This window comes from Erithacus rubecula (genome assembly GCF_903797595.1).
Source record: "Erithacus rubecula genome assembly, chromosome: 19".
In the NCBI taxonomy this organism is placed as follows: Eukaryota; Metazoa; Chordata; class Aves; order Passeriformes; family Muscicapidae; genus Erithacus; species Erithacus rubecula.
In genome coordinates this window covers 10,892,154-10,916,375 of record NC_136671.1, presented here as the reverse complement: position 1 = coordinate 10,916,375, position 24,222 = coordinate 10,892,154, and the positions used below count along the sequence as shown (strand labels likewise).

The following is a 24,222-nucleotide window of genomic DNA, read 5'->3' as shown; positions in this document are numbered from 1 at the left end:
GCACCCAGGTGTCTCTGGCTGTGCCCACCCCACACAGCCTGGAGCTTTTCCCTGCCTCACTAAATCCTGCAGCAATCAGTTCCTGGAGCAGGGGGTGGTGGCACAGCTCTACCTGTGCCTGTGCCTTCCTTCCACCCTGGGCCAGGGGCACCCTGCTCTTCTCCCTGCCCTGGGGAGGGTCATGGTGCAGCTGTTGGGGAAAACTATCTCCAGCTATTTGGCAGTGTGGGAGGGCTGGCATGAGGATGTCCTGGGATCTGTGGATCTGAGACCTGCTCCTCACACTGTGAGCCCTCTGGGAGATTCTCAAACAAATTTTATTAAATAGCCAATTTTTCCGGTGGCCCAGCCACCAACAATTTCATTCTTTCACCTAAGAAATGTGAAAAAGAAGAATACCATATAGTCAAAATGAAGTTTTGCCAGCTTTTATTTTAGTCCTGTTAACAAATATATTTAATGCAAAGGCAAAGCAGGAACTCTATAATTACCATACTCTCTGGATATAGAAACCAGCAGAAGATCTCATAGTTAGGTATCAAAGCAAAATAACTTTTTTTATATCCTGAAAAAAGACATTCTACTTCAGGCAAGAAAAACTATAAAAAACCCCACCAACCTATCTAGGAATCCAGTGAGCCAAAGGAGAGCAGCAGGAGTTCTGGTCCCACAGAATTATCTCTGTGCTGCTGATGTGTGATGGGGGCCAGGAGCTGCTCATCCAGAATGGTGACGTGTGAGGGACACTCTGAGTCCTCAGCTCCATCCCTGTGTCCCTGGCTCAGCCCTGGGCACCTCTGGGGACAGGGACAGCTGCTCCCACTCAGGGCTGCACTCCAGGCCAGATGCAAGAACCCCTGGGCCATATCTACACCCAGGGATAACCCCCAGCCCTGGGATGACCCTCTTTGTGTGTGTAATCCCTTTGGAATTGCACTGTGCAGACAAAACAGCTCAGAACTCCTCCCGGGGGAAAGCTTCAGCTGAGCTCCTTCTGCATTTCACACCAGCAACTCAGAAAATATTAAAAGAGGTAAATGTGCAAGAAAAAACTGCTGTTAAAAACAACAACAGCAAAAGATAATGGAAACAGCTCAGAATCCAAGTGATTTTCTACAGGCAATCAGCTGAGCTCAACCATGCAAGGCAAGAATGAGCAGGAGTGCTGGGGCCGGGCTCCTAAGGACAATAGTGACAGCAGCGAGCCAGCAGCGCCACAATTATACAGTATCAACTCACAGGCCTTGCAAAAATGTAACCTTATCGATGGGGAATGAGAGGCAGAGCAATTATGGGAGTTTTCTGTGACCCTGCAGAAGGATTTGTTTCCCTTTGATCTCCCAACAGATGGGTGCCATTCCTGGCCTCATAAAACATGGATTTATGAGCAGGTTCACCCCAGTGCAGCCCTCCCAAGAGCTTCCAACCATGGCACATTGTCACTGAGACAGTGGAGCAAAAGCTTCCAGAGGGGTTTTTTGCTCACTCTGTTTATGCACCAAAACCAAATCATGTACAAAAATTGGAGAATTGATGAAAGCAACAGTATTTAACAAGAGTCTTCCTAATTCATGTGGGTATCAGGAGGAAGAATTCATAACACAAGCCTATCTTTACCTCCTTCCTGAATGATCTGACCAATGGTTGCTTGATTTTGTTGTTTCAGAAAACATTCTCTCTTACATTCCATTAATTGCTCAAAGTCCTGCCACATTTTCATTTGCTTCATATTCGGCCCGTGACTTTCCCGTACAACTTTCTGTTTCTCTCGTAATTTCTGTTAAAAATACAAAAATATCAGATTTCTGCAACAGCTCCACCACAAAAGTTGCTCACATTAGCTGCTTGGAATGACAGAGATTTTTATATGCTATGGAAATATTGTTTTGTTCACTCCCTGCAAGTGCTAAAGGCATTAACACCTGGGACTTAGATCTTTGTATGGATTGACAACTATTTCCATGGTTTTTAACTGTCTAAATATTAGTCTTATCTATTTGAGAACTTCTGCTAAAAATCTGACATAATTTCCATGCAGAGCTCTTGCAGTATCAAGGTGCAACCCGCAATGGATTCCTATCATGATATTCTTAACATGAAATCAATGTTTTACAATTAAACCCCCTCCTGATTATTAACAGAGACAGTCCAGACCTGTAAAAATCACTCAGACTGACTAAGAAAAGGAAATTAATAAAAGCTTTGGTGTGACTTGCTAAGCCCAGCCTCGTCCCTGCTGATCTGAGCTTCAGACAAGATTAAAACTGGACAACTGCTTTTGTCTGAGGCTGCTGATCCCCTGGCCTTTAGCTGCAGTGATAAGGGTGACAGGCTCAGAATTTATTGTCTTCAACAGGTTGCTTTATATACAGCAGAAAATCTGAGCTGGCACAGTTTGTTATGCCCCTGTTTCAGGGTCTTATCCAAATGGTTTTCAGGGAATGTGCTGCCACATTGAGCTGTTTGCCTATCCCTTACAGCAGCTCATGCTATTCCCTGCAGGAAATCCAGCCCTGAGGAGGGAGCAGGATCCTTTTCCAGGGTATTAATTACCAATGCTAGCAGTGATGGAATTTTCTTTGTAGGTTGTACAATGCTTTTTATAAAAGACTGACCACAGCTTTTGGGAATAAGCCCCACTAAAATATGAACTGTACAATGGCTGTACAAGGTAAAAGCTTCATTCTTACCTTCCCAAGGTTTTCTTGTTCAAGGATTATTCTTGTATACTGTTCTCTGAAGGAAACATAAAATGCTTTTATCATGATTTAGTTCTATGGAACAGGACAGAATAATGATGCAAACATGGAAAATGATGGAAGTATTAGGAGGTTCATAAATGAGATAGAAGAAAAAACACAAAAAAACCCTTTTTGTCATTGGACATCACATCCCTTGGTATGAAGGATCAGATCTCCTTGTCTCAGCTGTGCAGCTGGGGAAAGTGATACTGGCTAGAGTCTCTTACATTTTTGAAGCAGGCAAGGTCACTGCTCCTTCCAGCTTGAGGGCAACAGTGAGACCATGCAGATGAGATCCTGATCCTTTCTGTGATTAATTTATCCTGGTGACATCCCCAGGGCAGCCACAGCCTCAGCTGTACAGGTGTCAGAATTTACAGACCCACAGCCCTTAATTGCTGTGAATGCAGTGTTGGAATGAGTGGGAAAGTCCAGGAATGAAGGGGAATTACATTTCACCCCAGGCCTGACAAGTCCAGTGGCAATGCTGTATATTCCTCTCCCAGAAATTTTGGGGCCTAAGTGCAGGCTGAGAAGTGTTAATGCTGCTACTCAGCATGGAAAGCCCTGGCTGGCCACCCTCTGTCTGTACCCAGGGTCCACATCACTCTGCCATACCCAAAGCTGACACATAACCCCTGACAGTAAAATATGCAAACCACAACAGCACAGGGACTGACTTATCTTCAGCTTTTCTAAAATGTGACAGTAGGAAAAAATACTGTGCACTGAGTCACTTAGGAAAAAAAAATCAATTACATTCTGTGTGTAATTATTACATTTTTCTAGTGTGAGAGTCAGCTAGTGGAATTCTAAATAACCCAGCTCATTTAAAGAGCTTCCCAAAGTGCTCAGGGCAGATGACCTCTGAGTACAGAAATCCTAATTTCCAGAAAGAAATGTCAATCTTCACAATGCCAGAGCCTGAAGGTTTCCTGGAGTGTGAGAGCAGCTGTGTGGACCCAAAGCACTGTGTTCCCTTATTCCTTCCCTTTCTCCCAAATACTCCAGGACTTTGACTGGAGCACTTGGGCCTGGGGCCAGCTGGTCCTGCCTCCACAGGAACAGAGCTGGATCACTTTAGGATCTCTTGCTCCTGGACAATTCCAGCCAGAACAGATCAGAGCTGTGCTGAGGCTGCTCCAGGTGCTGTGCTGTCCCACTGATCCCAGCAATCCTCACCCAACTGGAGATGAGGCTGAAGCTGCTGCTTTGCCCTGGCACTCACCACGTGTTCTCACACATTTGGCCTCTGGAACACCCTCCCTTTTTTTAAAAAGCAGAGTTTTCAAAGTAATCATCAGAAGATTTTATATCTTTCCTAGTAAGTTTTTCTTTACTATTTATAATGATGACTGGAAAGAATGTAACTTAATAACTTTGTTAAAACCCCACAACTTTCTATTTTTAGAAAAGAAAATTAACTTTTCACATTCCTAACAAGTGACTCCACGGAACAGAGAGTTTATATTCAATAAAGAGGGTCTGAATTAAGACATTTTTTGTTCAATACGTTGTTAGGAAAGTGCAATTCTATTTATGGTTCATTTTTACTCCGTTTACATTCCAGCACTGCTGAAAAATACATTCAGGTTCTAAAGGGATGTCTAGAGAAAAAGGTAATAGTCTCATTTTATATTTTGCTAAAATCTCTGTATTGAGCTTTGCAGTAACTCACTGAAATGAGACAGCTCAGTGACCTCTTGGAAAGGTCAGGAGTGTGGCTGGTCACTGTGGGAGGATAATTTCCACAGTCAGGAGTGAAACAGGGACAGCACAGGAGTAACATTGCTCACATTCCCTCACCATACCTGGGACTGCACAGCTGGGCTCGTGCTCCACTCCAGCACTGGGCTCTGAGGCTGCTCTGTGTGAATCCTGGATGTTCCATTCCCAAGTGTTTGAGTTGGGGTGAACCAACCTGAGCTCCCACACCCACTGTCTGACCCTGCTGCCTCATCTTGGTGAATATTCACATCATCTCTAAGGTTTTATCTGTTTGGCCTTCTGCTTAAACAGCCTTGTGCTGTTTCATCTCTCTTTCATTAGGTAAATGTTTATTTCCTACAGCCTGTCATTATTTTGTGAGATGGAGCAAGAGCCCTCTCAGCCTCCATCACCTTCTCTCTCCTTGTCCTTCTTCCTCCCCAGCATTTGTAGTTTTGATTCTTTGCTTACTCTTACTTTCCTACACTCTTTACTACACAGTGTTTGAACACTCCTGTGCCTCCCATCCTTGCACAAGATGTGTGATGGATGTTACTCTGGTCCTTCCCTTCCTGGTGATCTCTGCCTCCTGTCCTAGAGCATGGAGATGCAGTGCAAGGGGCTTCAGGAAGGGTCTGATGGATTCTCCTGAGAGAATCCCTGGAGTTTTCTCACTGTTTGACACATTTCCATATCAATGGCCATAAAACTGAGCCAACATGAATTTTAGAACTGTTTTGATAAATGTTTTTGTGACTGGGAAATACTGTGGTGGGAAAGCAAAGACCACCTTGTAAAACTACTGACGCCAACTGAATTATTTTGTTGACAACAAGGATCTAAGATTTACTTTTCTGGAAAACAGAACTTCTATTTCATGCAATATTCTGAAACTTTAAAAAACTAATTATGAAGAATAAGCCCTGGAGATTTTGACACTTTTACCAACTGAAAACTATAAATGTTTTGGATTTTCCTGATGCCTAATTTTGAAACAGTTTGTTGACTGTTGCCTGAATTTTGTTTCAGCTTTTACAAGATTGACCATACACAATATTTTCAACAGGATACTTTTACAAAAATATTTAGTTAAGTTACACTTAACTAAGTGTAAAAAATCTCTATGACATGGTAACATTTAGACTTCTTAGCACAGATAATGAATCTGAAATATCTCATTCTCAGAAAACATTTCCATCTTTGGCAGGAAAAAATTCAATTTAAAATAGAAAACTACACCAAAAATAATCAGCTGCTCAATTTATAGTATTTCCTGTTTCTCTCCCTGCCAGTCAAAGGCAAGGGGTCCTGAAGAGAGCCATGGGATGAAGGAAGTAGATTTTCACTGGAGTCAGTGAAACTGAGGGTAAGGATGGAGGTTCATGGCATGGTACAGAAACATCCTCAGACTGTGGGGCTGCCAGTTAAAGCCTCTCCTGGGCTGAGAATCTCCAATGGGAAGGGCAAATCTCCTGGTATGTCTGAGAGAACTCAAACATTTCCAGCAGTATAGGCTGGAATCCGAGATACTTATTTTTAGATTATTATAGTGTTTCTAAATTTATCAGGTGAACTCCTCCAGCCCACATGCCAATGAGAAAATTCCTGACTTCAGCCTCAGTTTGTGAATCTCCTTCAAGGGGAGAGGAGAATCCTCCCAAGGGGAGAGAACCCTCCCAAGGGGAGAGAATCCTTCCAAGGGGAGAGAACCCCCCAAGGGGAGAGAACCCTCCCAAGGGGAGAGAACCCCCCAAGGGGAGAGAACCCTCCCAAGGGGAGAGAATCCTCCCAAGGGCAGCGCCCTGCCCCGCTCACCGAACCGCCCTGCGCCGCTCCTGCGGCTCTGGGGACATGTAGACCTTCATTTCCTCCCTGGCACGCTGCAGCTGGACCTCCAGGCTCTGCAGAGAAATGCAAAATTTAAATTGATATATGGCTGTGTCTATGGTAATTGCCATTTCATCTCACAGTGCACGATTTTGCTCTCACCTTTTTCATGCAGTTAATGTAATGGTAGTTGCTCTCTTCCTGGGCACACTCCTCAAGAAGCCCTTTCACTTCCTGTGGGAAAAGAGTAAGATTCCAAAGGACATGGTGACTGCAAGTTCCCAGGAGATGCCCTGTGTTGCCATATAAACCATTAATCATCATCATCCTTATCATCATCCTGAGTTGATAATTTCTCAAATGTTTTTATTAATTTGGGCTTCTCACAAGTCTCTTTTAGAGTGAAAGACAACCGAGTGGTTTTAGATTTGCAGTTTCAGTCACAGTCAGAGATGTAAAATGGCTGTTAACAGGTTTTTATTAATGCCTGACTTCTAACAGACACTTCAGCAGTGCTGCCAAGACTCCTGCTCTTCAGCACATCTGAAGTGCCAGGCACAGCTGTGAACAAGCATTTCCTGGAACACATCTGCAAAGTGCATGTTAGAAGCTACAGACATGCCAATAGTATGTTAATCACCAATCAATAATTATGTAGAGTCTGGAGATAGTGGGTTGCTTCTATCTCTAAATGATCCATTCCCAAAAAACCTCATGATCCCAATGGAATTCCTGTACGCATTCCAGGCTGCACAGCATTTGCAATTTCAGAGTCTGTCACTGTGATTTTTCAGACCATCAGCTGGAAAACTGAATTCTGCAGTTTAACTCCTGTCCAGCTCAGTCAGTGGATGTGATTGTCACCACGTGGTAGAAAATGACTAAGAGTTGTCTGCCAAGAAGAAAAGCCTTGATTGCTGTTGTAAAATAGTTTCTTTGGAAGGTCCCTTTCATACCAGGTCCATCTGGTATGAAGGACCCTACAAAGGAACTTTTAGAGCAGGAAATTAACTCTCTATATATCCACCCTCACTTTAAAGGTACTCCTGTTTACCTTGCAGTATATTTTTCTGAGGTCAAGGCCTTGAGAAACCAAGCCCAGTCAAAATTCACAGGAGTGATGGAATGAGACAAGGCAGGAGTACAATCCCATTTAATGAAGTCTCCTCACCACCAGTTTCAGTCATTAATTATCCACTGAATTTGTTGCTAATGCAGTGAAACTGCTAACTGCATATAAAGATTTCTCTTGATCAATTAATCTTTACCTCATGGTCAAATTCTTCCCTAACAGATACTGTCCAGGGCAGCAGGATTTCAGATCAGAGCTGGATGAAGCACCGAGTCCCTGTGCTGCTGCTCAGACCCGTGTGACTGCAACCACCCCACAGAGCAGCTTCAGGCACGACCTGTGGGTCACTGCCTGGATTTGTACTTTCCAATGCTGAGGGAAGGCAGGAGAACACACAGCATGTGTGGTATATTGTCACATACACACATTTATCCAGTGCAGGAGCCAGCCCCACCTGCCTCAGCGCCGAGCGGTTGGTCTCCAAGCCGGCCGCACAACTGTCATACTGGATTTTCTTCTCATCACATTCTTGAGTTAATTCCTTGGTGAAAAGGGCAAAAGGGCAACATCAGTGAAATCTTCCTGTGACTGGCATGTGACACTCAGCCCCTCACACACCAGCCCCAGCTCAGGAGTGTGACCCTGGCTGGCACAGGGCTGTGGTTACACGGGGAAGCCACCAACCCCCTCACATCCTGGGGATCAGAGAGAAGGAAATTCCCTCTGTACCCTGCCAGGGTAACAAGGCTGTGCTTGCAAGAAGAAAGAACAAATAATTATAAAAATAGACATTAAGAAAGGATCAATATAAGTGCTCCCTATGAAAAGCCAGATTTCCAGCTGTGCACAATCAACATCTTTGCTGGATTTCATCTGCTGACACTTTGAATGGAACCATTAAAAGTAGGTTTTTCTGGAAATTTCATTGATAGATAAATGCATCAGTTTATTTAATTACATGGTAATGAGCCAACTTATGGCAGCTGTAGACCCAAAAGATGTTTTTTTTCCCCAGCTCTCTACAAAATTTTGAGAACAAATGGGCATATTTGTCAGTGCCACAGACTAATGCAGGAGTTAGATCAATGTAGCCAACATTTGGATGAGAAGTGATCTGCAATCCACTCAGAAAGGAGAGCATTGGTTGGGATCACCAGTGCTGAAATACAAAAATAGCTTTGCAGCTAATCTGAAACTAACTTTGCTGTGGGTTTGAACTATGACTTTTCACATTTTCCCCTGATGTAGTAATTTTTTAAATTGCTATAAAGGACTGAATTTTGTGCCTGCACTGTCAGCTTTTACAAATCCCAACCTTTAGCACGTTGCCTGCTGCAAATGCTGTTGACACATTCTGCTATTTCCAGCTTTCCCTCAGAGTTGATCATGTCCTTGTAGAGCACTTCAGAGATCTGTAAATTGGATTTATTTGTGGGTTTGACTCGATTTACACAGAAAGAGAAGAGTGTTTCTCAAACCTGGCAGCTCTGACGCAGCTGCCTCAGCTCTTTGATGACAGGAGCAAGGCTTGCCTTCTTCTCTGCCACCATGGCATTCAGTTTCTTCACCTGAGAAAGGGACAAAATAATATTCATTAACTCTATGACCCTAATTATGCATTTATATAATTGGGAATGTGATGAGAAAGGGAAGTAAATCAAAATATAGAGAAAAAAAATGTGTGATGAAACCTTAATTATACAACTGAAGTTCAGGCCTAAGTAATAAAGGGAAAAAGCCCAACTGGCAGTGGGGTCATTCCCACAAATGAGGCAAATTCTGCTCTCATTGTTCTAACTGAGAACATCCCAAAGAAGTCCAGGGCACTCCCCATGTGCCAGACACCAAAAAGCTGAAGGAGCAGGGGAGATAAAGGGGATGCACAGAGGGGGCTCAGAGAAAGGAAAAGATCCTTAAGAAAACAAATACACTTGCACAGGTTAAATAAAACTTGAAAATGTTAAAATTGAATCACTTTGATATATTTAGACTGAAAATTCAAATTGCATCCATCTTTCTGTTTGAGAGTAATTCTATTTTAGTTGCACCATTTTATTTTAAAAGTGCCCTAAGGAGTTAAAAAGATACTATTTTGCTTTTTGCTCTCTTATAGTATTTTTATAATAATTAGAAATTCAAGTTCTTTCTTGCTTCTATGACTATGTGGGCAGGTAAATTAAACATGACAGTTCTAAGGGCAATTGAAATCAGGCTATAAAGAAAAAGACAAGCTATTTAGCTCTTTAAGCATATTAAGTATCTTTTCAACAAATGCTTAACTCCAGTGATTTACAAACATTTTAGAAAAGCCTCCATTACAGATTCAAACCATTTGTCTCTTTCAAACCATGTGTCAAATAAGAACAAATATGAAACCACTTCTGAAATCACAAAAAAGTAAAGAATCAAAGACAAGAAGATCTGATATCCCTACAGTTTCTGAAGGGGAGAAAAGAAGGATTTATTTGTAGGATTTTAAAGAAAAGAAACACATATTTTAGTAAACTTTCTCAAGATTATCTTTGCAGATGTGTTTGTTAGAAATATTTATATATAAATGTATAAACACAGATTAAAGGAACATTATAAACCCAAACAAAAACATTAAATTGGGTTTTATATGCTGAGGAACCAGATACTCAAACTGAAAGAAATGCAATAGTTGAAGACTAAAATCACCATTTCAGACATGTTATCTAATGTCTGGCCTTTCACTTCATCCATTTCACTCTTCACTGCAGAGACTCTTTCCAGCTCCTCCTGGGTGTAGCTGTATCCAGAGATTCCTTTCTTCTCCTCAATTGCTTGCTGCAGACACAAACAATAAATGCTGGATGTGAGTCCACTAACCAAGAAACAGCAAATTCCTTCTTGGAGCCAAATATTGTGAAGAAGTGAAAAGGGTAAGTACTGTAATGAATTTATTTTATTAATCAATTTATTATAATTAATCTAGCTTCCAGAAAAGTAGATTTTATCTTGTGCCTGAACAGCAAGACAATAAAAACCTGCTGTAAATACAATATTTGGTCATCCAATGCTCAATGAACTGAACAGAGAGTTTCCACAGAGTAAAGTGGGCTGCAAGCCAGACTCTGAAGAAGTTCAATATGTAAAGTCTGTCTGCTTGATCAGAAGATGCAGTTAATTATTTTGTAAAGTATTTTGGTTACAAGAATAGAGGGATTGAAAGAAAATACCACAGAGTGTTCCTGCATTTGGGATTCTTACAGCTATCCAGAGCAGAAATCCTTCTGCTGCTCTTCTGGCTTAGGGAAGATTCATCCAGTTTTAAATTTAAACACATTTTCCTCTAAATAACCTGGGGTTAGAATGTTTCCTTCTTACCTACTCTTTCTTTAAATACTATTACAGCAGCAGTAACTTGGCCTGTTTGCTGTTGGTCATTCTCTAAGCCCTCCCTAAAAAAAAGTAATTTAAGCATCCAGCCTTGCCCTAAGCAGCATTTGTACAGATTCACCATCGCCTTTAAAAAGCAGGGTCAGGCCCCTCAGTCTAAAAAGAAGCTGCAGAGCAGTTCTGACGGACACAGAGTACAGCAGCCTCAGAGGGGGCAGACAAAATTTTTGTACTCCAGTGGCTCCTTGAGCAGAGGAGCCGAGGGTGGCTGGGGATAGGGAGGCGGGAGCGGCACCAGCCCCGGTTACCAGCTGCTGCTGAACGGCCTCGTGGCGCTGCCGCAGCAGCTCCTCGGTCCTCTGCAGGATCCCGTACTCCGCCGTCACCTCCGACATTTCCTGCCGCTTCTTTTTGTAAAGCGTGTTCTTGCTCCGCAGCTTGCTCACGTACTGCTTGAACTGCGGGGGAGAGAGAGCAGGAATTCACTTCACTTTGCATAAAATGTAATTGTCCTCCTTGTCCCGCACGTGGAAAATGCGGTGTTTAGAGCAGAGAGCTGGAATTCAGGATTCCCAGGGTCTATTTATTTTCAGCTCTGCATTTGTTCAATGAGAGAGATCAAGGGAAGCAGCTCCGCTGCTTTCTGTCCCAGCTCACTCATTTGCAGGTCTGAGATCACTCCCTTCTGCTCCCCATTTGACAGCTGGAAAAGTAAAGACTCCTTGCAAAACGTTATGGGAGTCATGGATAATAAAAACTTAATGCAACACTAATTTGCACTTGTAACAGAGCCCCAGCTCTGCAGACCAAAACATGGTCACAGACAGCAGTAAAACTGGAAGAGAAGAGGACATGGGAAATTTTTTTTTTTTTTTTAGTATTTTCAGTAGTTAAAACTTGTTCTCTTTCCTTGACTCCTGCAGACCTAGATGATATCTCTGGCTAAGTTTTCAAACCCAGGGGAAAAAAAGCAGAGCTCTTGCATAGAAACAGAGAAATGCAGTAGGTATTTGACTCTAAATCTAAAGCAATGGAGAATTTATATTTTTCTTAAAGACTGAATAAAATAATAAAAATCCTTACAGTCCAACAGCATTAGTTGATTTACACCTGGAGCTGTGTGTTTTCAATTTGTAACACAAGCACCAGGGGTTGAAACAAACAGGTAAGATTTTTCTGTGCTTTAACGTTTTCCATCTGTTGTGCAGTCTCAGCTCTTATTCTTGGATTTTACATGAGAGCTACGAGGTAAATGCCAGTCACAGCTCAAAAAATGCATTCAGATCCAGAGATGGAAAGCAAATAAAATTTATGAGAGTAAATGATGTAAGAGCAAGCTTCAGAATGCTCCTGGATGAGGAGGCGTTCAGTGTGTGCAGGGAGCACAGACCAGGCAGCCCCAGGAAGAAAATTAATCCCACTCCCACTGATACATGTTTGAAATTCAAACATAAAATAACTTCCATTTCAAAAATTACATTAATTTTATTTTTGTGAAATTATCCCTCTCCCTTCTACAGAATGAACCCAAACCCCCAATGTGACCACAGGCTAAGAACCCCCAGAGTAACTGTATGTTCTATAAAAAGTGTCCTGGGCAAAATGCCCACAATGAAATCAACCCTGTTCATCTGCCATCCTGTGCAATATCTAGGCCAAAGCTGCCTCTCTTGCTACGCTCCAGAACTATTTTTAAAGCCAAAAGCTATAAACGTTTTTGGTGAAAGAACAAACCCACAAATTACTCAATGTGCTCTATGCAGATTGGCCTCTGTGAGGCTTTGGGATAACATCCTACATCCTGCTACTACCCTGGACAAGGATACACAAGGTCACCTGAGCCCCTGTCACACTCTCTGGCACATTACTGGCATAGTTAATACAGTAGCACCAAATTCATTCCTTTTCATAGAAAAATCAATCACATCCTCTTCATTAATATAAAAGACTTTTTTTTTCCCCTTTAATTGCTTAGACAATACCACCCTTTCTGTGATTTCCAAGTGATTACAAAAGTATAAATACAATCTTTCCAATCAACTGAGCGAATTCTAAAGGAAGCACAGTCATCTCTCTTGATCCTTGGGACATATCGTTTGATCAGTGGAATATAACAAAGAATGAGGTAAAGGATTAAACTTAATATGTGACCACACAGAATTATCAAACCTGAATGATCTTCTGTCAGTGTGTCCCAGGATGAAAAGCAAACTAGAATTCTCTTCACTTTTAAGGTCTTGAAAATAGCTCGAGTGGGAGGTAGGGCATTTGCATATTCAATATTCAAAGCAGAATGTATTTTACAATGGAAGTCAAAGGATCTTGTTGATTAATGAATCAATTCCACCACTGTTCTATTATTAGCTGATTAACTTAGGACTATATAATACAAATTTCATCCCAAATGAACTACAAGTTGCTCCCAGTGACAACTGAAATCTGTTCCTTTTAGGGGGTGGATGGCAGCACAACCTCTGGCTTTTTAAAGCAAACTTAACCTTTCAGATAGCTTTTATTGCAGCAAACAAGGTAAAACAGATCTAAACAACAGTAGGAAAGTGATCATCTGTGTAGAAAAATCAATCAATAATTTGGCAAAATGTTCAAAAGACCTGATTTACTCCAAAGGCAGCACAGATTAGCCTCTCAAAATCTCACTGACTGAAGGCTCCTTTAGATCCAGGGCCAAGTTCTGAGCTGGAGCTCTTAGATTTGACTCTACTTAAATCAGCAGCTTGTAGGGATCTTACAGCAAAACAAGGCTTCTTCAACTTAGAATTTGAGAGGCATTCCATAAGTTTCCAAAAAATTAAACTAAAATATAAATATCAATGTTTTCATCTGTGTGAACATTGCTTCTGAGGCTTTATACACCTCGTGTACATGAGAAATCAATGCCACAAAACACTGCATTTTACTGTGGTGAAAGGTCTTTCCAATAATTTGAATAGTTCACAGAGCAATAACATTGTTTGGCCACATCACTTTCAAGTTAAGTAACCAAAGGAATGCACTTCTGAGCAGCAGCATTTTCCCATAGACCAAGGCAACTGCTCCCTGTGTCCAAACTCAGCAGGCTCATCCTGGGAATTCCCATGGATCTGCCTGTGCAGGGATGTTCCAGTCAGGGCCATGTCCACCAGGAGCTTTTCCTTCTCAAGCAATTTCACACAAGCAGTTATTTCAGCTTCAAAGATTAAATGTCTGGACAAGAACCAAGTGCTGGCACTGAGGGAGCAGTGGAAGCAAACCAGCCTGGAGCCCGTGTCAGAGTCAGAGCCCCTGGAGACACAAAAACCATCCAAGGGAAAGCAAGCAAAGATTCTGCCTTTTCACTTGGCTATTTTTATGGGTGACTGTAACATAACAAGCATGGAATGCAGATTATGGAACACAGTGAATGAAAACAAGACATTGATTTCTCACATAACACAGGTATGCACCATCCCTGGGCAGATTTCCTGGATTATGCTCCATGTTCATTGGAAGAATCCAGCAATACACCTACTTCATTCTTCTCCATTTATTAGAATCTGGAAGAGGTTGGTCTCACCAGATTCAGTCTCTCCACACTTAGTGAAGGAATTATTTTAACAGTTCTAAATAAAAATCCAATCATGAAATGGCTTCTCCAGAGCCTGGCAGGTTACCCCTCCCCAGGAAAGGACATCAGCCTGGTGACCCTGTGCCCTCTGTGGTCAGAACTGGGACCAGAGCCCAGCTCCTCTATGCAGCCTTGGCTTTTCACTACAAGCTTCTCACCTCATCTCCTTTAATCTCACATTTGCCCCAGGAGAAGTTTTCACAAGGTTCTTATTCCAAGATTATCATTAAAGGAGAAAATGGATAAAGCTTGTTCTTTCCAAAGAACAAACCCCAGAAAAACTGCTCACTTTGGAGTCAAATATTTTAAAATAGTATTTTCTGGATTAATGCACAATTTGATTGTGTTATTGTAATCAAAATACCCTTCATGTTAAAATACTACAGAAAATAAAGTATTAATTGTAAAAAACCACATAACTAAACAAGGTTCCAAATAAAAAAAAAAAATAGTTAAGAAAATTATTTGCATAAGCACAATAATTGCAGAACATCTTAGCTGACTATAACTATTTTCACTAAGAACTGAGGAGCAGATGTTTTAATTTCTAACTAGACTAATTAATGGGATACAGACTGTCCAAAGTATTAAAATTCAGTATGGAAAAGTTCCTGAACATGACAGGTTTTTCATATTTTTTTACTAAGAGGGTCTAAATTTAAGCTAGCACAGGCAGTGTTGGACAGAGTTAATAACTCAGACACAGAAGGATGAGCTTCTAATAGATAAGAGCAGTACAGTCTAATAAAGTTAAAGTATCCTACAGGCTGCTCATGGCACAGCTCAGCCAGGAAAACTCTTCCTGAGCATTTTCCAGGAGTGCTTGCTTCTGGTCAGGTAAGAAGTATTAATGCAGTCATTACTAATACTTTGAATCAATCCAAATATTTATAATGAGAACTCATTTTCCACGCTCAGGAAGGATGCACAGATCAATGAGATGCAGGATTTACCATGGCAGGGTGTGCTGAGGGAGTGCTCAGCTCTGGGAGATTGCAGGTGACAGGGAACTTCCCCCAGAAAAAATCTGACAGATTCAGATTTTGAGGAAAAGTGCAAGATCTTTGATCTGAGGCTGTTTTCTCTTTTTGCAAATGGAAACATTGTCTTGCTTTATCAGGGGCAGGTAGGCATGGATGAGCATTTGTATGGAAAAAAGATTAAACTCCTTAAGGAAATGCCTGTGCAAACCTCACACACCTGTGGAAAAAGTGGGAGGATTTCCCATGGCCTGTTCTCAAATCCAGACTGATTCTCTGAGACAGAGCTGACTGTTCAGCACAGCTCTGAGACAACTCCAAATCACTGGAAACTCTGTGTTCTTGGGGCCTGTGCTGAACTCTGGAAAGTACAATGGTTTGTGTAAAAGGCTAAAAATATCCCAGCTTTACCTAGGATCACTTGTAACTGAACCATCCAGCATTCCAAGTGTCAACATGTGATTCCCTAATTTTCAGGATCTGACAGCTGCAGTGAGGAGCTGCCAACTGTGCCCCCTGCTCACTGCACTTTGATTGAAGTACTTAAAAAGACTTCATAATCCCTGAAGCAGACAATTTATTCCTACTTTTTTGTGTTTGATGTAAATGAATTGGTTATTCCCTGCTGTTTGTCCTGACTTCTATCCAGGTGTAGAACCCAGTGGAAGGCTTTTCATGACTATGGAAGAAAACAAAACACCAGCACCTAAAAACCCAAGCCAGGCCTGACCTTTTGGTGAATGAAGGGCTAAAACCACCTCAACTGAAGATCCAAATACTGTTTTGGGAGCACAAGTTAGGGAGGTGCTGATTCTTCCATTGCCAAGTCTTGAGAATGCCATGGGATGTAATAGACAGAGCAAAGATTAGAAATGCTGGGTATAGGAAAAAAACAATACTTTGATTTAACTGTAGCACTTTGATAGGATTAAAAAATCCATTTAAATTTAAGACAGCAAAGGTATTTGTTAAAACCCCTTCTTTCTGCCTTTTTAAAAATGGAGGAACTAAATGTCAAACTTGTGACTGGAAGAGAAAAGTGTAAGGAAGCTTGGCTGTCACAGTGTGAAGGGTGAATGGACAAACTCCTCCTGTCCCCATGAACTGCAGCACTGACTCACCACCACATTAATCAACACTTCCTTTGCTATTTTGCCTCAAAGCTGGAGCAGCAGAGCACTGAACCAGAAAACACAAATCCTAAGGCAGAACATACCAGAAACAAACCTGCAGCAGGAGGTTGGCTGGGAGTGAGGAACCCAGGCTTTTTGGGGAGGGAGAACCTGCTCATGCCACTTTTGCTTCATCACCTCTTCCCTGCCAGCCCTGGCTCATCTCAGCCCTGGCCCCTCACACCCCTCTCTGAGACAGGACTGGCTCTGTGCATTTGTCATGGACTTGGAGGAGATGCAGAATCTCCAGCACCAAGACCCTGTGCAGCAATTTTGGCAGCAGACATTTAGAAAGGATTAAATACCACTGTCTCCACCTTCCAGATGAGGAAACCACGACCTTTGAAACAGAAATGATCAAAAACCATCAAGAATTCAAATCCTTTCCTAGTCTTTAGGCACAGGAAACACCCTTTTTACTACTTTGCACTGGTGCCTGTGAGTACCACTGCACTTCACCTAAGGAAGTAATAAACATGAACAGAACATGGATTTATATATTGGCTTCCTTGCCAGTACACATTTCCTTGCAGAAAGTATTTTAGAAACCAGGAAATGCTTCTTCTGAAAAGACAAACTTCTTATGAAAAGACAAACATTTCTGATTTTAAGCCAGTGTTTTTTTCCAAATTCCTCAGCCATTTATCTTTCACTCTGCAAAATGAAGACTTGAAAATATTTTAAAAATCAAAAGCAGAACATATTTGAACAAAAGGAATGCAGGTCATGTCCAAAACAGATCTTGTCCTTTTTCTGTCTTGAGCCACTTCCTTGTGTCAGACAATTACCTTGAGTTTTTCATTACTAAGCCTTTTACAAGATTATGAGGTTTCCTTCCTACCCAGTTCTCAAATTTCTATGGATCAGTTTCTTGTCTCCTGAAGAATAGGCACAATTATTTCTTACCTTACAGTGCCTGTGTAGATAATGTAAAACATATGCTGCTGTCTTGGTAATACATTCTTGTTGATTAATTAAACACTTCTTTCCATCACATGTCACAAAACACAAATTGTCAGCTTTCTGCTTTTATTTTTGCTTAAAAATTTGTCAAAGTCTCCAGCAATGTGCCCACTGGAGCTGAAAACCTTGGAGTGGAGAGAAACTTAATGCAGTGGGTTCCTTATTATTGCTGCCAAGGGAAAGGGTTGAGTGTGTGATGGGAAGAGAAACCAACATCATTTTCCACATCTCTGTGCCATTGCTCCTACCTCAACTCTTCATCCACACTTTCAGACTCCTTTAAAAGTAACTGAATTTGTGGAGCAGCCATGTCCTATGGGATTAGGAAGGGAATTCCTTCCACAAAGGGCGTTCCCTGTATTTAGTAGTAAGTGAAAAAGCCACAAAAACAAAGAACATGCAAGCAAGGAGTGTGTGCCTCTGGCTAAATGAAGGCAGTGCAAAGACAGTACATGAGACAATGACAGTAAGTCAGAGAATGATGCAGATAAAATTCTCATTAGTTTAGTGACTCTGCCTGTAAGTTCCCTTAGCAGGATTCTTCCCATCTTGGAAAAATTACTGGCTGAGAAAAAGTCAATTTATTTTGCTGACAAACCAGTACCAAACTGCAGCTCCCTTATTCTTTGCAAACTTCTGAAGCAGAAAAAGCTGCTTTGAGAAGTTCAGCTGAAAGTTCTCTGTAACTGGGCCACACTGTCTGTGCCAGTCAAAGTCAGGAAGGTCTGGGAAATTTGGGTTTTAAGTAAAAACTTTTGTGGGTAATAAATATCACAGGACTAATTGCATCTCTGATAATCACTGGTGTTATGCTTTATAATCATCCAGACTTTTTATATTATTTATAACCATATTGACCTTTATGGTAAGTTATTCACCATCAAACCACTGTGATGGTCCTGCCATCATTTTGGTTGGAATATTAATACAGCCCAACACTGACTCCTTGTATACCTTGCAATGGATTAGGCACAATGTGAATAAGAGAAATTAATAATTTGAAAACAGCTACAAATCCCTACCTCATCCTCAGTGAGGACTTCAGAGCCTTCCAGCTCCTGGGCCTGACTGCTCTTCTGCTCCATCTGCCTCTCCAGGCTGGACATCTCTTCCTTGGCAGCCTGAAGCTCTTCTGCCTTGGCTTCTTTCTTCCGGGAAATTATAGAAGCCTGCAAGATCATTAATGTAAAAATTGCCTTGTTTAATCAGGAGAAAAATGATTTTTAGATAAAATGTATCATTATATACAGCAGGTTAAACCACAGCCTCACTGAAGTTGGCTGCAGCATCCCAACTTGCTCCAGTATGGATGAAGTTTCCAGCACAGCCTTTTTGCCCAGATTCAAGCTGATGTATTTTACATTTTAGATTTACATTTCTTCACTTCATTTTTTCATTTTCATTGAGGAAAAAGGCAGGCATTTTAGCTGCTCCATTTCTTCTGCTTAGTCCCTCTTGGTGCATATGTAAGATACAACAACATGGCTTAACTGGAAAGTTATCCAAGATTTCACAAATGTCATAATACAGATTTTTATAACTCCAACCTACTCCAACCTACAGAAATATGTTACACTAAAGCAGAACTGAGCCACTAAATCTTGGCAAATAGCTAGAAGATGATGAATAAAGCAATAAAGTACAGAAATAGTGTAGATTACAGATTATTTTTCATTTTTCTTAGTCTAGAAGATAAAGCACTTAAAAAATAATATTTTATACAAGACTGAATATTTAATAGTAACTGAGTATTGACCAGACAGATTTGGTAATATAAGTATACATTAGTTCAAGGGTTTGTTTTTTTTTTTTTAATTCTCTTGCCAAAGTATCCTGTTGAAAAATTAAAATAACACATTCATTTAGATGCAGGTGCAGGAATTTGAGGCATGACTGGTTTCTTCAAGTGAAAGGGAAAACTTAGAAAAAAATGAAGCCAAAACACAGCAGCTTTCTCACACTCAGCTGAGAGGACCAGCTTTCTCCCTAAATAAATCTCCAGCAGAATTGTGCTGGGGTGGGAGCTCAGCTCTTTGCTGCACGAGGTGTCTGTGGTGACAAACCAGGGAACAACAGAGCTGATTATTTTGTGAAATAGAAGCCAGGCCTGGCAGAAAAAAGCAAAGAGCTCCACAGGCTCTGAGCAGTAACCTCAGTTCCTGGTTGAGCAGGAGCTCCCTCCTTGGTCCCAGCACATTCCAGAGCAGGATTTTCTCTCAGGAACAGCATCTCTTCCAAAATAAAATGGAGTTCCACGCTGCATTTGTGACTGAATGCAATACAGATCTTATTCCATTTTTTCCCTCCCACTGATACATTTTACTTAAGCCTTTTTATTTTTCAAGCCATCACTGTCAGCATCAGGCTGAAGATCTTCCACAGAATTAGCAGAGCTGCAGGTTGCCTGGAAAAGGAATCGCTCAGGTTCCTGTGTAAGCTCCAAAAACCTCCAAGTTCATAAATCCTTTTTATAACTTGGGAATTTACTAACACTGGAGCAGACTGCCTGTTTCATAGCAAGATTATTTTACAGCCTCAGGATGAGAAATCAAAGAATTCCTTCTCAAGAGATGGAAAGGAGAAAAATGGCATTTGGTCAGACACAAGGAAGGGACAGAGCTGCAGCAGGCAGCCCTCATGCCTACAATCCATCCACAGCTGGAATTTTTCCAAAATAGCTCCTGCAAAATGCCCCTTCCAGAGCTGCTGTGATGCAAGGACAGCAGTCAGAACATTCACTGACACGTTTGACTCAGCCCTCAACAGACATATGTTCCAGTCTTTGTTTACATTCTGACCTCCATTATTATTATATATTTCTACTGATGATAATAGAAAAAATCAGCATGTAAATCAATCAGTGGCTGATTTTCTTCTCTTGCTTCTGTTTAAAACACATTTTGTTCCTTCTTACCTGCTGACGATACAAGGAGAATTTACTGTCAGTTGGCTCATACTTGATCATCCTTTTCTCAATAAGCTGATTAATTTCTGCATTGACTTCATCTCTCTGCAAGACAGAGTGGAAAACTAAGGAAACAGAGCTTGGTGTCTTTGTCTTCTCCAAGAATTAAATGCTTTGCAACCCAATTTACAATCCAGCCAGTTCCTTTTTTAAAACAGAGAAACAGACCCAAAAAGCTCAGTGAGTCATTAAGTATTGGCCAGGAAGAGGCTGTTTTTGGATTTCCAGTTCTGTGCCTTTATGATAAGGCAGAACCATGACGTTGGCCCTGAAAATGAAGTAAACTGGTGCATGTGGAGAGAAAATCAGTGAGTTGGTACAGAAAAAAGAAATTACCACATGCAGAGTGAAAAATGTAATTTTATTGCCATGAACTAAAATTCCCTTTCATTCAACCACTTAATAGAAGTTCAAAGGGAAGCAAATAAAGATTAACTGATAAAGATTTCATCAACACTTTGTAGAGTCACAGACCATCATATTCCATGTCTGTGGTGCTTTCTTCTCCTGCCACAAAATGCACTTGGCTCTCCTTAGTCCCAAAATGCTGAGCTTCATTCCAGCCAAAGTTTCTGGAACTCTCAGAACACCAGAGTGCAGATTCCAGTGCACTTGGACTCCCACTGACCATGGAAAACACAGCCACAGCAACCTTCCTTTAATTCTCTGCTGCTGATAAGGGAGCAGTGTAAACATGTGCTGCAATCCCAGGGAGTCAGAGCAGAACTCAGGGACAGTGCTGGGCATCCCTGGAAGCTCTGGGAGCAACATCCATGTGCTTGGAAAACTGAGTATCTTAAATAAATTGCTCAGGAGGGCTAATAATACTCCAACACCTGGAAAAAAACCCCAACTCTCCTGTGAATTCTATTCTATTAGCAGTAGAACAGGCTTGAATTTGAAAATGGCATAAGAATTCCCTTCTGTGAATAAATTCCTGGATTTTATATTATAAAATGCACAGTGGAAACATGCTTGGTGCAGTTCAGTTCCTTTTTAAGGCACTGACATAATAAAAAGCTGACTTAAAAAAAAAAAAAAGCTGCCTAAGGCCATGCTGTGATAACAGCCAAGTGTATGACATGTTTTTTATTATCTTTCAAGAAGAAGATACTTCCAAAATATAACAAATCAAAGGTTACATAATGGAGAAAGAAGGTAAAACTTAAAGCTTTTTAAAATATTGCAATAAACCAAGCAACACTCTTGGAAAAGAAATGTGCAAAACAGGGTTTCAAGCATGTCTGAAAGAAATAACTGCAGCCACAAATATTGTTTTGATTAGAGGATCTAATCTAGGAAAGCAGAGGCTGAATCACAGAGCTGGTTTATTATTTCAGCCCTAATCTGCCATTTATTAATGCTGTCATCCCTGAAGATGGATACTCTGTTTCCTCATTATCTCTATTTCATGGCAAAGCCTGAGTTGGAATTCCCAGGGGTATTAAACACAGCTGAATTTAGGATGTAGGACTACTCTTCTTCCCTCTAACATTGCTGTAAATCTTCATCATAATCATCAACAGAAATACTAATAATTAGCATTCCTTCAAATTCTTCCAGGACATAATATTTCATATTTAATCTTTTATTTAGGATTATGCAAATAGGAAAACTTAATTGAGTTAATATATAAATGTACTTCTGTGGCAACAAACCCCTCTGCACATTCTGGATATATCTGACAAATGAAGGTTTTTCTAAGACTATTTGCTTTTAACTTATGAAAAAGCCTGGAAAGGTGAATTAAGTATTTGATGCCCACATTTTCTTTGGTGTTAAAAACTAAACCAAACAATGCAGGGCTCTTCCAAACACTGAGGAGTTCTGAGCCATTGCACATGGATTAAAGCATCATCTTGTGAGAATAAATCCCTCAGGGAATGTTCCCTCCATAAGCTCTGGATGTGTCTGGATGGCAGGGAGGGTTTCAAACAAGTAAAATCTGAAGAGAAGAAAAATCAGCCCTTTAGTGCTGAATTAACACAATTTCCTCAATAGCACCTAAGGATATGTTTGGGTTTGGGGTTTGGCTTGGGGTTGGTTTGTTTGTGTCTCTTTTGTGGGTATTTAAAAAAACCTTATCAGAGAGTTTGCACTTAGTGATTGAGACAGCTGTGGTTTTACAACTGCAGGGATGTTGCTTTGGGAATGAAACATTTTCTCCAGGATATGAAGCAGGGATAAGAACATTGCAGAGCCCAGGAACTCAGACCATGACAGAGAGCATAAAAGAAGGGTGACCTTGGACCCTCACCTCACTTTCCAGTGCAGTGAGATCAGCTTGAGTCATGGCTGGCTCTGCAACCACCTTTTGTAAGAAATACACTGAAGTCTTTTTACTTTCCATCTCTCTGGGTATTTTTTCAGTTACCAGGTAGGAATTGAAATTCATCTCCTCTTCTAGTTTCTTCATTAAACCTTAAAAACAAATTAAATCAGTTAGTGTCTATAAAAGCAATGCAGCAGATAATTAAGTTTGATTTCCCCAACACATTAAAGTATTTAGCAGCTGATTACAATAACAACAGCATAACATTTGAGTCTTCTTTTCAGTGCTCAGAGAAAGGGGGAGTTACTTGATTTAAATTTTTAATCTGGATCTTAAACAATATAAGAGGATTTATTATGCACTTGTATCTCTAACATGTAACAGCTCCTTGAGAGATTTTTCTCATTAATAACAAGTAAACCCCATCTCATGTGAAACTCCAGCTGAATCAGATACAGAATTCAATACACACCACTGGATATAAACAGCCATTGAACCTTTATCTGTAGAAAAATCTTAATTTGGCCTAGCTTGTTGATAGATTTATTATACCCTTGGAGATTCATGCTTAATATTTTTTTTTTCTTCTGTCTGGGATTTTAAAAGGCCTTATATTGGGCAAAGTTTAATGTGTGTCTACTGTAAGGGTCCTTTACACTGCTGGAACACAGATTGCCTGCCTTGAAAGATTTCTTCTTGAAAGAACAAATATTTAATCTCAGGACAGTTTATAGACTGAGAATGCAGAAAATAACAATCCAACAGAAAAAAAGCAACCCCATTTATAAGCTTTGCTGGACACCAGCCTGATGCACCTACACCTTACCAGGCTCAGGAACACTTGGCTCTTTCTAGGCAGAGTAATTCAGGATCCTTAACAGATCATTTATAAATAAACCCAAGTACGTGCAGATAAGAACAATTCACAGATAGAAAAATGCAACAGGATAAAAGGAAACATCTATTTAAATTACACTGCACAGTCTCCACTGACAACAGGCAGCTCAGGGCAGTAATTCTTCAGAGACAACTGTGCCAAGGACTACAAGACTTGGAAGCTGCACATCAGATGAGAGTGGGAATGGGAATTTCAGAGTATTTTTCATGATCTAGGTGATCCAGGGTTCTTTTTCATTTTCAAACAACTTGCTAGGGTTGGGATTTTGGTTTTCTCCATATTAGGGAGAAGATGGAATTGTGATGAAATGCCAAGAAAAACAAGTTCACAATCTCCATCTCTTTCATTTACTGCACAAGCAGAGAGAAGTTGAGCAGAGATACAAAAGTGCAGCTGATGCTGCTGAAGCAGAGATGGGAAAGGATGTAGATGAAAACAGCTTTTGGTTCTCAGGCTAAGAAGCCTGACTGCCAAAGGGAAAGGTCAGAACAAAGTGAAAGAGCCCAGGAAAAGAGGCCCCCATTTTTTCTGCTGCTATTCACCTCTAAATCAGTGTCCTGAGAGATCCTCCTGAGCCCTGCTCCCAGCCCACTCTGACAGGAAAGCTGCCAGAAGGGAAATAAGCCATCAGCTCTTGAGAAAACCTCAAGAACTGGGAGAA

General features: G+C 40.9%; 1 protein-coding gene across 1 annotated transcript in view; it reads right to left on the bottom strand.

The window, feature by feature from the left end:
- Positions 1-412: 412 nt before the first annotated feature.
- IFT81 (intraflagellar transport 81) overlaps positions 413-24,222 on the bottom strand; it is a 37,342-nt gene continuing 13,532 nt past the window's right edge. The window contains exons 8-18 of the mRNA XM_079322122.1: positions 22,649-22,812; positions 20,341-20,436; positions 18,449-18,595; positions 11,016-11,165; positions 10,027-10,155; positions 8,826-8,915; positions 7,802-7,888; positions 6,438-6,509; positions 6,264-6,349; positions 2,691-2,736; positions 413-1,777 (exon numbers count right to left, since the gene is read on the bottom strand). Of these exons, the coding sequence (XP_079178248.1) occupies positions 1,595-1,777; positions 2,691-2,736; positions 6,264-6,349; positions 6,438-6,509; positions 7,802-7,888; positions 8,826-8,915; positions 10,027-10,155; positions 11,016-11,165; positions 18,449-18,595; positions 20,341-20,436; positions 22,649-22,812 (1,250 nt within the window). The 3' untranslated portion in view covers positions 413-1,594. The remainder of the gene's footprint in view (positions 1,778-2,690; positions 2,737-6,263; positions 6,350-6,437; positions 6,510-7,801; positions 7,889-8,825; positions 8,916-10,026; positions 10,156-11,015; positions 11,166-18,448; positions 18,596-20,340; positions 20,437-22,648; positions 22,813-24,222) is intronic.